The sequence below is a fragment of the Xenia sp. Carnegie-2017 genome, unplaced genomic scaffold (genome assembly GCF_021976095.1).
Source record: "Xenia sp. Carnegie-2017 unplaced genomic scaffold, XeniaSp_v1 HiC_scaffold_24, whole genome shotgun sequence".
NCBI lineage: Eukaryota > Metazoa > Cnidaria > Anthozoa > Malacalcyonacea > Xeniidae > Xenia > Xenia sp. Carnegie-2017.
Window position 1 is genome coordinate 15,906,894 of NW_025813487.1, and position 13,766 is coordinate 15,920,659.

At 37.6% G+C, this 13,766-nt stretch overlaps 1 protein-coding gene across 2 annotated transcripts; it reads left to right on the forward strand.

The window, feature by feature from the left end:
• Positions 1-33: 33 nt before the first annotated feature.
• On the forward strand, positions 34-13,751 carry LOC124450318 (uridine-cytidine kinase-like 1). Of its 2 annotated transcripts, XM_047000960.1 has the most exons (22): positions 35-192; positions 315-406; positions 599-652; positions 1,916-2,022; positions 2,225-2,285; positions 2,372-2,436; positions 2,793-2,840; positions 2,977-3,048; positions 3,739-3,794; positions 3,867-3,942; positions 4,082-4,139; positions 4,606-4,667; positions 4,762-4,778; positions 4,883-4,981; positions 6,095-6,188; positions 6,257-6,319; positions 6,390-6,512; positions 7,121-7,202; positions 8,176-8,201; positions 8,415-8,472; positions 12,980-13,078; positions 13,155-13,751. In XM_047000960.1, exons 1-22 carry the CDS (start codon positions 101-103, stop codon positions 13,199-13,201), a joined length of 1,551 nt encoding a protein of 516 aa, XP_046856916.1. In that variant the 5' UTR covers positions 35-100; the 3' UTR covers positions 13,202-13,751. The 2 variants fall into 2 exon arrangements, with proteins under 2 accessions (XP_046856918.1, XP_046856916.1); XM_047000962.1 differs by lacking the exons at positions 8,176-8,201; positions 12,980-13,078; positions 13,155-13,751 and having other exon boundaries at positions 34-192; positions 8,415-8,475.
• Positions 13,752-13,766: the final 15 nt, after the last annotated feature.

Sequence of the window (13,766 nt, forward strand, 5' to 3'; positions counted from 1 at the left end):
TTTTAAGCCAGTGATCTCAGTATTCTCACGTGGAGTGAGGGCACGTGTTCATTTGTTTTTGCTTGCGCACACGTACTGACAACACGTCAAATGAATAGAGATGAGTAGCAAAGTAATGGCCGCAGAAAATGGCAATAAAATTTTGGACCTTTCTTATCATGGAAAAACCGATTCGAACGAAAGTTTGGATAGGTTAGAATTGCGGAGATATCGTTAAATGCTTATTCTAAATTGTGAACATTTATTCATTCTTTTTGAACGTCTTCAAAACTTGTTGATTTTGGTGAGACGAACTACCATGTTATTTTGTGCAGATTATCGTCTGCTTCGCCACCGCGAAAAGGACTTGGTCAAAGACAAAAGGATAAAGTATTGAGACACGGCAATAGAACTATATACACAGCAGGTATTGTAAGTTTGTGTGTTTTTATTAATTTCCTTCATTCATTCATTCAACTGAATTTGTGAAATTACTCTCTTTCCACTCATATACAAGGATATTTTTGACAATTCAGGCTACAGGGTCACGAGGCCCTAAAGTTTTGATAGTGTGAGTTTTAATGCGCATTTAATTTTGACGTTGATTTTTTCGTGCCAGGTCGCCCTCCATGGTACAATTCACAAGGACAGTTGAAAGAAGCTTTTGTTATTGGTATTGTCTTTTAAATAATATCCACGTACATGCAGTGTGTAAAAAAAAGTCAACACTTTATATTCTGAATTGCATGATTGTCGTGAGCACATTCTCGAGTTTCAATTCTGCCATGTTGGAGGCCAGATATAAAAGAATATATAAATTATCACTGCTATTGTTGTGTAACACCCCTGTAGTTGATTGAAACCCAAGAATTAGTTTAGATGATTGGGAATTCGAAATGGCTTTTAACTAGATAGTTGAACTTCTATTAGCTGTATGAATAGCCAGTGGCATAGCCGGCCTACATGTTTGTTGATGCTATGTCAACATTGTGGCGTTCACTTGCTGTGAAAACAATAGATTTCTAAAGAAATGAATAATGTAGATGACCTGAAATTTACATAGAATGACCAAACTTGCTGGTTGACTAGCCATTGTCAATATCAAATAAACATGCTGCTGACTGTCAGATAATGAGTTTTTCAAATAAGTTATAAGTAATATTATTTGCATTTGATAAATTTTTATTTGTTGTTGGTTTATGCAGTCAACTTTAATGGGTCTAATGCTTTAGTTGTGTTTTTTAGATAAAGTCAATGTTTACATGTATAAAGCATTGCCTTCTTTATACATCCTGTATAATATATTATCAGTTTGAGTTGATCAAAGTGCTGTTTGCTGGTAGTACTTTTAAAATGATTACTTTATTTTTCTCTGGAAATTGATTTTTTTTCAATGCCACAAACACAACTGTGCATGCACTTACACCATGAGATCAGTGGACTGTTTTAATTTATTTGGCCTGATACTGAATCTGCTCCTGCATGCTACGTATGTAGCCAGAACCCAATAGATCCTTCAGATTGCCATTAGACTTTTAAGAAATAATAGATGTTTACTGTGTTTGCACAGGCGTAGGCAAATCGAGGAACTGGGGAGACCTTTGGGAGAACTCGAGAGCAGATCAGTGCAAGCCCGATACCGAAGTTTGAGGGTTGCACCTGACCTTTGTATAAACCAGTGCAAACACAAAAACATCTTTTATCTCTTTTATAAAATAACAGTAATGCGAAACAGACAAATTTAAAGTAAATGTTTTAATTTTTCCTCTAAAATGTATTCATGATCGATTTGCAAATTTTCTTTGACTGATTGATTGTTTTGATTGATTTGATTGGTTGAGCTCCGATGTGTTTTGCACAGGCTAATGGAAACACGGCTCTTTACCAATCAGTGCACGCATTTCATTGTGTTTAGTTTTATAATTTGTCTTGATAGGCATATGTGGAGGAAGTGCAAGTGGCAAAACCACAGTTGCCAAGAAGATCATTGAGGATCTTGGTGTACCATGGGTGTGTTTGCTCTCAATGGATTCCTTTTACAAGGTTATAATGTCGACAAATTTTTATTAATATGGTTATATTATTGGGTTATTATATTGATAGCTTTATGCCATAAGATTGATTGATACTATAGTCAGTGTGTTGACTTCTCTAGTGCTGTGCAATGCACTTTTTTTGTTCCCTATGTGAGGAATGGGATTCAAGTATTACGTATGTCCAATACTTCATGTAATGTTGTTTTCAGGTGTTGACTCATGAACAACATGAGCAAGCTTTAAAGAATCAGTATAATTTTGACAGACCAGGTTGGACGGACGGCTGTAAAATTTTTTAAATTCACATTATACAAGTGATTATCATCGAGTGATTCTCATCAAGTATTATGTTTTAGAATCATTTGATTTTGATATTGCTGTTGAAACATTAAAAAAGCTAAAAGTGGGAAAAAGTGTTCAGGTAAAGGCATTGACACTTTAGTGCTGCACAGTTGTCGACACTAACAGGACAAAGGACGATTTCTTTTGGACTATAATTTTGTAAATACTTGTGAACACAAAAACATTTTACAATGCATAATACATTGACCACCATCATTTGATTTGTTTTGCTTTGCACCTATTTCTCTAGCATCTGCCTCTTGCTTTGTATAAATCGCATGTGCTGTACATGTGATGACTAGTGTGGCAGGCAGATTAATCCCAAGGGAGGTTAACCGTTAGAAAACACTAGCCTACCAGCAAAACATAAACAAGACAAGACGTCTATCCTGTCTTCCCTCTGCTCCCAGATGTATTTATTATCTTCATTTTCAGGTCCCTATTTATGATTTCAACACTCATAAAAGACTGAAAGATGTGCAGGTATATTCATATATTTCCTAAAGTTTTTTTCTTTAATAAATACTAATTGAGAATGTTAATTAATTAATTAATTAATTTTAAGAATGTTACGGTGGCTTAGATTTATATATTTGTCATGGAAGTATTTCTTTTTCAGAATACAATGTATGGTGCAAACGTTATTATTTTTGAGGGAATAATGGCTTTTTGCAATGACGAATTATGCAAGGTCCGTGATGAAAGTTAAAATCCTTTTTGATTCCTAAATAACAGGGGTTTGATTTTTTCATCTTCAATTTTGTATCATGTGTGAATTCTTTTAGGGGCTGTTCACACGAGCCTGGTAACCGGGATTCAGAGATGCATGAATTAATTTTGAGTCATTGAAAGGAGTACAAACTTTAACGCAAAATTTACAACCTTTTTGAGCATCATAAGTCATTTTAGTCATAATTTTCAAATCAGGCTAAATTATTTGTTTTCATTTTAAAGATTTTGTGAATTTGCAAAGTCAGAGCTTAGAGAAATTTCTCAAATAAGCTTTTTGTTGTGAAGTATTTAATCTTTTCCATTTGCCAAAATGATTTAGCGCTTCGCTGAATCCCGGCTACCCGGGCTCATGAGAACAGCCCCTAAGTTTCAATAGAAAGATTAAAGTTGGTCTCTCCCCCACCCAGCCCCGTTGTAATAGATTGCACTGCTCGCTCTTTTCTCCACTTTCCTTAATACCTACCCCAGTTACTTTCTTTCATTATGTGTGCATGAGGAAACGATTTTCGAACAGATGATTTGCGTAATCTTCGGTAATGCCAGACGGAGCACAAGGCAACTCTTATTTTTCTCCCAACAAAAGTACATCATGTCAAATCTCAAATCTTATTACGCGTTTGAATAACAATTCGTCCATTTGACTTAATAGCTTATGGATACGAAGATTTTTGTTGATACTGACGCAGATATTAGGTTGGCCAGAAGGTATGAACAAAAAAAAACGCCTTTCCATGTTGTAAATTGGATTTCCACATGCAACTAATTATTTTAACTAAGGTTGAAGCGAGATATTTCGGAGAGAGGACGTGACCTAAATGGCGTTCTTCAACAATATAATAAATTTGTCAAACCTGTGAGTAATTATTGAGAACGTTCGTAGATTACTGATAAATTGTTTAGGTCACGTGCATCAGGTCGTACGAAATATTTGCATAGAAAATTTATCGCTCAATCTGTGCTTCCATTAAATCAATTTAAAACTTCGTTTGCAGTCGTTTGAGAAGTACATTGCCCCCAGTATGACATGTGCTGACATCGTTGTTCCTAGAGGTGATTGGATTTTTTAAGCACAATTGTTGCATTAATTACCGTAATTCTAATTTACCTAACTCTAATTAATGCAGTAATTTTTGTAATGCTTATTGACTTAACTCTAGTTGCTTCAATAATTTCCGCAATTCTTATTTACCTTACTCTAATTAATGCAGTAATTACTGTAATGCTTACTTACCTAAGTCTAATTGCTTCAATAATTACCGTAATTCTTATTTACCTTACTCTAATTAATGCAGTAATTATCGTAATGCATATTAACCTAATTCTAATTGCTACAATAATTACCGTTATTCTTATTTACCTTACTCTAATTAATGCAGTAATTACTGTAATGCTTATTTGCCTAACTCTAATTGCTACAGTAATTACCGTAATTCTTATGTACCTTAATCTAATTGATGCAATAGTTATCGTACTGCCCAAATACCTAAATCTAATAGACGAACATTTTTACTACAAGGTGGTGAAAACTTAGTTGCAATAAATATGATTGTTCGGCACGTGAAGCAAAAATTATCGGAGGTTTGTTATAGCTATACCATTCATATAAGAGTCTTTATTCTTCCTATCTTAATTTCTTTCCATCTCTCACGATGATCTATTTCATTTGTTCTAGAGAGGTTTCTATCTTAGGTATGTATTGCTCGACTGCCTTTAAATCCATGGTGTGTACCAATATGTACCATAGATGTGATCTGTTTTTAATAATTCGTAGCAATGATTTCTATTGATTATAGACCTCAGCTTATTTCAGCTCATCAAGGTCAGCGTTTGCCAAACAGTCTGCACGTGGTTGAAACCACTCCCCAAGTAAGGGGGGTTCAAACAATTATAAGGTACTTTCAATATTTTTCTTAGTTTGACTACAAAGCATAGAAGTGTACTGTTATCCATATATTTGTGCTACGAAACATAGAGTTGTACTGTTATCCATATATTTGTGCTACGAAACATAGAAGTGTACTGTTATCCATATATTTGTACTACGAAACATAGAGTTGTACTGTTATCCATATATTTGTGCTACGAAACATAGAGTTGTACTGCTAGGCATATATTTGCACTACGAAACATAGAAGTGTACTGTTATCCATATACTTGTACCTAGAAGCAAATAGTTGTACTGCTATGCATATATTTGTACTACGAAACATATAGTTGTACTGCTAGGCATATATTTGTACTACGAAACATAGAAGTGTACTGTTATCCATATACTTGTACCTAGAAGCAAATAGTTGTACTTCTAGGCATATAGTTGCACTACGAAACATATAGTTGTACTGCTATGCATATATTTGTACTACGAAACATATAGTTGTACTGCTATCTATATATTTGTACTACGAAACATAGAAGTGTACTGTTATCCATATATTTGTACTACGAAACATAGAAGTGTACTGTTATCCATATACTTGTACCTAGAAGCAAATAGTTGTACTGCTATGCATATATTTGTACTACGAAACATATAGTTGTACTGCTAGGCATATATTTGTACTACGAAACATAGAAGTGTACTGTTATCCATATACTTGTACCTAGAAGCAAATAGTTGTACTTCTAGGCATATAGTTGCACTACGAAACATATAGTTGTACTGCTATGCATATATTTGTACTACGAAACATATAGTTGTACTGCTATGTATATATTTGTACTACGAAACATATAGTTGTACTGCTAGGCATATATTTGCACTACGAAACATAGAAGTGTACTGTTATCCATATACTTGTACCTAGAAGCAAATAGTTGTACTGCTATGCATATATTTGTACTACGAAACATATAGTTGTACTGCTAGGCATATATTTGTACTACGAAACATAGAAGTGTACTGTTATCCATATACTTGTACCTAGAAGCATATGCTTATACTACGAAACATATTTGTTGTAGTGTGAACTATATAGCTATCATACTTAAAACTTTTCTCTTTGCAGAGATAAACGAACGAGTCGAGATGATTTTATATTTTATTCCAAGAGATTCATGCGAATTGTTATTGAATATGCTCTGTCATTTTTACCATTTGAGGTAAAGAAATGTTAGTTACCAGGCTTCTGTAAAAATAAGAGTAAACCATAAACACATACACTTATTAGGATTATGAAGTAAAAGTAAATGGCAGTCATACGTATTGCGGAAAGAGATTTGCTGGAAAACGGGTTCGTTTTTTCTTTTGAATTAATGTGTTTTATGATTGCACGTGATGTATTTGAAATTATACGTTTTCAGATTTCTGGTGTATCTATTCTTCGGGCCGGCGAAACAATGGAGCCAGCATTGGAGTCCTTATGTAAGGATGTTCGTATAGGCAAGATCTTGATTCAAACCAATGAAAATACTCAAGAACCAGAGGTATATATATATATATATACCTCTAATATATATAGGATTCTAATATATATATTGTAAATAATATAACATAATATAACATATATAACATATTATAATATATATAATATAATTCTAATATATAGGATATTGAGCGCTCTTTTATCCAGGAATATTCTCCCATTAATATATGTATATATATAGTAAATATCCATTTGTCTCGGTAGATAGTTAGATATAAAATCATAGATAGATAGAACTTCACAAATCTAGATAGACAGAATAACTTTATTTAAATACGCTTACCCCGAGGTACCTTGGTAGTTGGTACCTTTTACAAATTGACCCCTTGGTACCTTTTGATAATCGACCGTAATAATTTTTAATTATCTATTCCAATTCATGTCAACTAATTTTCTAGTTATTACTTATAAGTATTCATTACGATTATTACTTTTATGTTAAGTATTGTTATTTGCAAATAGCAATCACAATGGTAATTGGCTACATAATTTTTTATATTACCAACTGTATTTGTAATTAGAATTTTCTAATTGTATCGATTGGTTTATATCCACGTATGAAACCATCTCCAACCTGTAAACAATCAAGATGATTTTTCTTATTTTTAGCTTCACTTTCTACGTTTACCTCGTGACATACACAACGATCACGTGATACTGTTAGATGCAACCCTGGCCAGCGGTGCTGCCGGTAACGTGTAAATTACTTTGTTCAATTTCTATGCACGAATTTTTTTTTGAAAATAATTATCTATACTTTTATTCGGGGAGATATGTACCTCCCACTCAATACTTTGGTGAACTGATACAGTTCAACTGAACGTTTAAACCAGGGGTGGGCAACATGCGGGCCGGGTCTGGCCCCTGAAGGGATTTTGAATGGCCCGTCGACTGTATCCGACCATTGAATATTGAATATTATTCATGTAATAATCCGGCCCATCAATAACTTCATTTTCCTTAAGCTGGCCCGCCGACTGGAGAAGTTGCCCACCCCTGGTTTAAACCATAACATTTTAAGCTATAACAATTTAAACTATAGCTTGTTAAAGGACATTGGCAACGAAAATTTTTTTTCATACGTTTATCATAGATAGCTATGGAATACTTAATTTCGTGTTTTCGTGTCTCTTTTGAATTTTGCTGTTGAGAAAATTTGACATAAAGTTGAATCCTTATCCGCCATTTTGAAAAAAAAGCCTTATGCTAAATTATGCCGGAATACATTACTGACGTCATTGGCTGGTATCCACTGAATGACACAATATAAAATAATAGTATTATAATAATATATAGCACATTTGCTGCAAATTTCTCAGCAACAAAATATTTTTGAGAAAAAATTTTTCTATTTTCGTTGTTAGACATCACAACGGTTCAAAAATATGCCATAAAAATTTTCGTTGCCAATGTCCTTTAAGCTTCTATATTCTATATATTACAATAATGGACAATTTGCTTTAAGTGTAACATCTCAGTGTCTTATCGTGGTTTCAACTGTGTATTTATGTGGAATTCAATTACACTTTGTCATTCGTTCATCCTTAATTTAACATATTAGTTAGTGCTGGAATGCATCGCCATTATTAGAACAATAATCGAGCTCTTGTTGGCATCAATTTTGACCTAGGGAAAGGACTGATTTATTCAAATTGTTTTTTTAGCTCTAATGGCTATTCGTATTTTATTGGTATGTTGCTAAATCCTACGCTTAAGCTTTTTAGTGCTCTGATGACTGCCTAGTATTGTCTCAGAGATAAAAATATTGGTGTGTTTTGCATTTTTTTCATTGCATACTTCTTTGAAAAAATTGAATAGAAGCTACTTTTATCACAGTTTACCCTAAACTTTAAAAGTTTATGAATTTCTGGCGTGCTCAATATGGCTCATTGAACGTTTTTAGGATCATGATGTAAAAGAGGAAAACATATTATTTGTATCGTTGATTTCAGCCGAAACTGGTAAAGTCATCTGATTTATCCTTTTATTAAAGTGAATGATTTGCACCCGGGAATATCGTGACATGTTTGTAGATGTAGATCGTCCTGGTTAGTGGGGTCCGGAGAAGGACTCTTGGTGTGAATATTGACTGATGTTTTGACAATGAAGACGACGGTAGTCCAACAGTCCTTCTCAGGACTCTACTTTTCGACAACCTTAGCGGTAGTCATCTTCATCGTCAGCGAACATCAACACCAACAGTCCTTCTCAGGACTCTACTTTTCGACAACCTTAGCGGTAGTCATCTTCATCGTCAGCGAACATCAACACCAACAGTCCTTCTCAGGACTCTACTTTTCGACAACCTTAGCGGTAGTCATCTTCATCGTCCTCGAACATCAACACCAACAGTCCTTCTCAGGACTCTACTTTTTGACAACCTTAGCGGTAGTCATCTTCATCGTCCTCGAACATCAACACCAACAGTCCTTCTCGGGACTCTACTTTTCGACAACCTTAGCGGTAGTTATCTTCATCGTCAGCGAACATCAACACCAACAGTCCTTCTCAGGACTCTACTTTTCGACAACCTTAGCGGTAGTTATCTTCATCGTCAGCGAACATCAACACCAACAGTCCTTCTCAGGACTCTACTTTCGACAACCTTAGCGGTAGTCATCTTCATCGTCAGCTAACATCAACACCAACAGTCCTTCTCAGGACTCTACTTTTCGACAACCTTAGCGGTAGTCATCTTCATCGTCAGCTAACATCAACACCAACAGTCCTTCTCGGGACTCTACTTTTCGACAACCTTAGCGGTAGTTATCTTCATCGTCAGCGAACATCAACACCAACAGTCCTTCTCGGACTCTACTTTTCGACAACCTTAGCGGTAGTCATCTTCATCGTCCTCGAACATCAACACCAACAGTCCTTCTCAGGACTCTACTTTTCGACAATCTTAGCGGTAGTCATCTTCATCGTCAGCGAACATCAACACCAACAGTCCTTCTCGGACTCTACTTTTCGACAACCTTAGCGGTAGTCATCTTCATCGTCAGCGAACATCAACACCAACAGTCCTTCTCAGGACTCTACTTTCGACAACCTTAGCGGTAGTCATCTTCATCGTCCTCGAACATCAACACCAACAGTCCTTCTCAGGACTCTACTTTTGACAACCTTAGCGGTAGTCATCTTCATCGTCAGCGAACATCAACACCAACAGTCCTTCTCAGGACTCTACTTTTCGACAACCTTAGCGGTAGTCATCTTCATCGTCCTCGAACATCAACACCAACAGTCCTTCTCGGACTCTACTTTTCGACAACCTTAGCGGTAGTCATCTTCATCGTCAGCGAACATCAACACCAACAGTCCTTCTCGGACTCTACTTTTCGACAACCTTAGCGGTAGTCATCTTCATCGTCAGGGAACATCAACACCAACAGTCCTTCTCAGGACTCTACTTTTCGACAACCTTAGCGGTAGTTATCTTCATCGTCAGCGAACATCAACACCAACAGTCCTTCTCGGGACTCTACTTTTCGACAACCTTAGCGGTAGTTATCTTCATCGTCAGCGAACATCAACACCAACAGTCCTTCTCAGGACTCTACTTTCGACAACCTTAGCGGTAGTCATCTTCATCGTCCTCGAACATCAACACCAACAGTCCTTCTCGGGACTCTACTTTTCGACAACCTTAGCGGTAGTCATCTTCATCGTCAGCGAACATCAACACCAACAGTCCTTCTCGGGACTCTACTTTCGACAACCTTAGCGGTAGTCATCTTCATCGTCCTCGAACATCAACACCAACAGTCCTTCTCGGGACTCTACTTTTCGACAACCTTAGCGGTAGTCATCTTCATCGTCAGCGAACATCAACACCAACAGTCCTTCTCAGGACTCTACTTTTCGACAACCTTAGCGGTAGTTATCTTCATCGTCAGCGAACATCAACACCAACAGTCCTTCTCAGGACTCTACTTTCGACAACCTTAGCGGTAGTCATCTTCATCGTCCTCGAACATCAACACCAACAGTCCTTCTCAGGACTCTACTTTTTGACAACCTTAGCGGTAGTTATCTTCATCGTCAGCGAACATCAACACCAACAATCCTTCTCGGGACTCTACTTTTCGACAACCTTAGCGGTAGTCATCTTCATCGTCAGCGAACATCAACACCAACAGTCCTTCTCAGGACTCTACTTTTCGACAACCTTAGCGGTAGTCATCTTCATCCTCAGGGAACATCAACACCAACAGTCCTTCTCGGGACTCTACTTTTCGACAACCTTAGCGGTAGTCATCTTCATCGTCAGCGAACATCAACACCAACAGTCCTTCTCAGGACTCTACTTTCGACAACCTTAGCGGTAGTCATCTTCATCGTCCTCGAACATCAACACCAACAGTCCTTCTCGGACTCTACTTTTCGACAACCTTAGCGGTAGTCATCTTCATCGTCAGCGAACATCAACACCAACAGTCCTTCTCGGGACTCTACTTTTCGACAACCTTAGCGGTAGTTATCTTCATCGTCAGCGAACATCGACACCAACAGTCCTTCTCAGGACTCTACTTTCGACAACCTTAGCGGTAGTTATCTTCATCGTCAGCGAACATCAACACCAACAGTCCTTCTCAGGACTCTACTTTCGACAACCTTAGCGGTAGTCATCTTCATCGTCAGGGAACATCAACACCAACAGTCCTTCTCAGGACTCTACTTTTCGACAACCTTAGCGGTAGTTATCTTCATCGTCAGCGAACATCAACACCAACAGTCCTTCTCAGGACTCTACTTTTCGACAACCTTAGCGGTAGTTATCTTCATCGTCAGCGAACATCAACACCAACAGTCCTTCTCAGGACTCTACTTTCGACAACCTTAGCGGTAGTCATCTTCATCGTCAGCGAACATCAACACCAACAGTCCTTCTCAGGACTCTACTTTCGACAACCTTAGCGGTAGTCATCTTCATCGTCAGCGAACATCAACACCAACAGTCCTTCTCAGGACTCTACTTTTCGACAACCTTAGCGGTAGTCATCTTCATCGTCAGCGAACATCAACACCAACAGTCCTTCTCAGGACTCTACTTTCGACAACCTTAGCGGTAGTTATCTTCATCGTCAGCGAACATCAACACCAACAGTCCTTCTCAGGACTCTACTTTCGACAACCTTAGCGGTAGTTATCTTCATCGTCAGCGAACATCAACACCAACAGTCCTTCTCAGGACTCTACTTTTCGACAACCTTAGCGGTAGTCATCTTCATCGTCAGCGAACATCAACACCAACAGTCCTTCTCAGGACTCTACTTTCGACAACCTTAGCGGTAGTCATCTTCATCGTCCTCGAACATCAACACCAACAGTCCTTCTCAGGACTCTACTTTCGACAACCTTAGCGGTAGTCATCTTCATCGTCAGCGAACATCAACACCAACAGTCCTTCTCGGACTCTACTTTTCGACAACCTTAGCGGTAGTCATCTTCATCGTCAGCGAACATCAACACCAACAGTCCTTCTCAGGACTCTACTTTTCGACAACCTTAGCGGTAGTCATCTTCATCGTCCTCGAACATCAACACCAACAGTCCTTCTCAGGACTCTACTTTTTGACAACCTTAGCGGTAGTCATCTTCATCGTCAGCGAACATCAACACCAACAGTCCTTCTCAGGACTCTACTTTCGACAACCTTAGCGGTAGTCATCTTCATCGTCCTCGAACATCAACACCAACAGTCCTTCTCGGACTCTACTTTTCGACAACCTTAGCGGTAGTCATCTTCATCGTCAGCGAACATCAACACCAACAGTCCTTCTCAGGACTCTACTTTTCGACAACCTTAGCGGTAGTTATCTTCATCGTCAGCGAACATCAACACCAACAGTCCTTCTCAGGACTCTACTTTTCGACAACCTTAGCGGTAGTCATCTTCATCGTCAGCGAACATCAACACCAACAGTCCTTCTCAGGACTCTACTTTTCGACAACCTTAGCGGTAGTTATCTTCATCGTCAGCGAACATCAACACCAACAGTCCTTCTCAGGACTCTACTTTTGACAACCTTAGCGGTAGTTATCTTCATCGTCAGCGAACATCAACACCAACAGTCCTTCTCAGGACTCTACTTTTCGACAACCTTAGCGGTAGTCATCTTCATCGTCCTCGAACATCAACACCAACAGTCCTTCTCGGGACTCTACTTTTCGACAACCTTAGCGGTAGTCATCTTCATCGTCAGCGAACATCAACACCAACAGTCCTTCTCGGGACTCTACTTTTCGACAACCTTAGCGGTAGTTATCTTCATCGTCAGCGAACATCAACACCAACAGTCCTTCTCAGGACTCTACTTTTCGACAACCTTAGCGGTAGTTATCTTCATCGTCAGCGAACATCAACACCAACAGTCCTTCTCAGGACTCTACAAACGTGCACGATCTACGTTCATCCTTTTATTGTTGCTATATTTATAAAGTAATTTTTTATATTTATTATAGGTATACATTCTGTTGCTTACGCTTTTCCTAATGTGAAGATAGTAACTGGTGCAGTTGATAGGGAATTAAACGAATCGTTTCATATTATGCCCGGTATTGGTAAGGCGAAATGATTTTCCGTGAAATGCCTTTTCCCTGATATCTTCTCATATATAAATAGTTCATCCTGATTTAGGTAACTTCGGTGATCGCTATTTTGGTACCGACTCAATGCAACGATAAACTGGTTAGTTTGGTATACACTCAAATGCAGCCGTTGAAGGCTGTTGGTGTCCGTTTTCGTCTTGAATTCAAACAAAACGAATGAACAAAAGATGGGAAAGGAAATGGATTGCAAAGTTTAAGGCTTGGTTTTGTGTTGAGCATTTGACCATGAGAATTTCATAAAGTATGAAGCGGATACGATGTACAGCATTAATCGTGTAGTTTTTTAATGAAAGTATGTATAATGTCTATTTTATAACGATGACACTAAAAGATTATGTTGGTCAACCAAGTGTATTAGAAATTACAATAGTTAAGGCATTAATACAGTTTCAAAAGTCATTAGTTGATACAGTGGCTAAGGATGTCTTCTGAAGGCTGGCGAAATCACGAGAAAATTTGAAAGTTCAAAACCTTTAGACATCTAAACCATCGTTTTCTACAAGGTAATTTGCGTTATAGTTCTACGCAGATTATACATTTTGTATAGAAGCATAATTCGTAAAATACAAAGAATAATTTGGTCATTATTGTAAATCAAATAAAATTTAAGAGATAAAAACCAAAATTTGCACACGTTACG

Bases quoted from the DNA above. Each gene is read 5' to 3' on its own strand.
- LOC124450318 (XM_047000960.1), top strand. From the start codon at position 101: ATGAGTAGCAAAGTAATGGCCGCAGAAAATGGCAATAAAATTTTGGAC. The intron at 193-314 runs GTTAGAATTGCG...TATTTTGTGCAG, and splicing joins TCGAACGAAAGTTTGGATAG to ATTATCGTCTGCTTCGCCAC. The intron at 4,140-4,605 runs GTGATTGGATTT...TTTTACTACAAG, and splicing joins TGACATCGTTGTTCCTAGAG to GTGGTGAAAACTTAGTTGCA.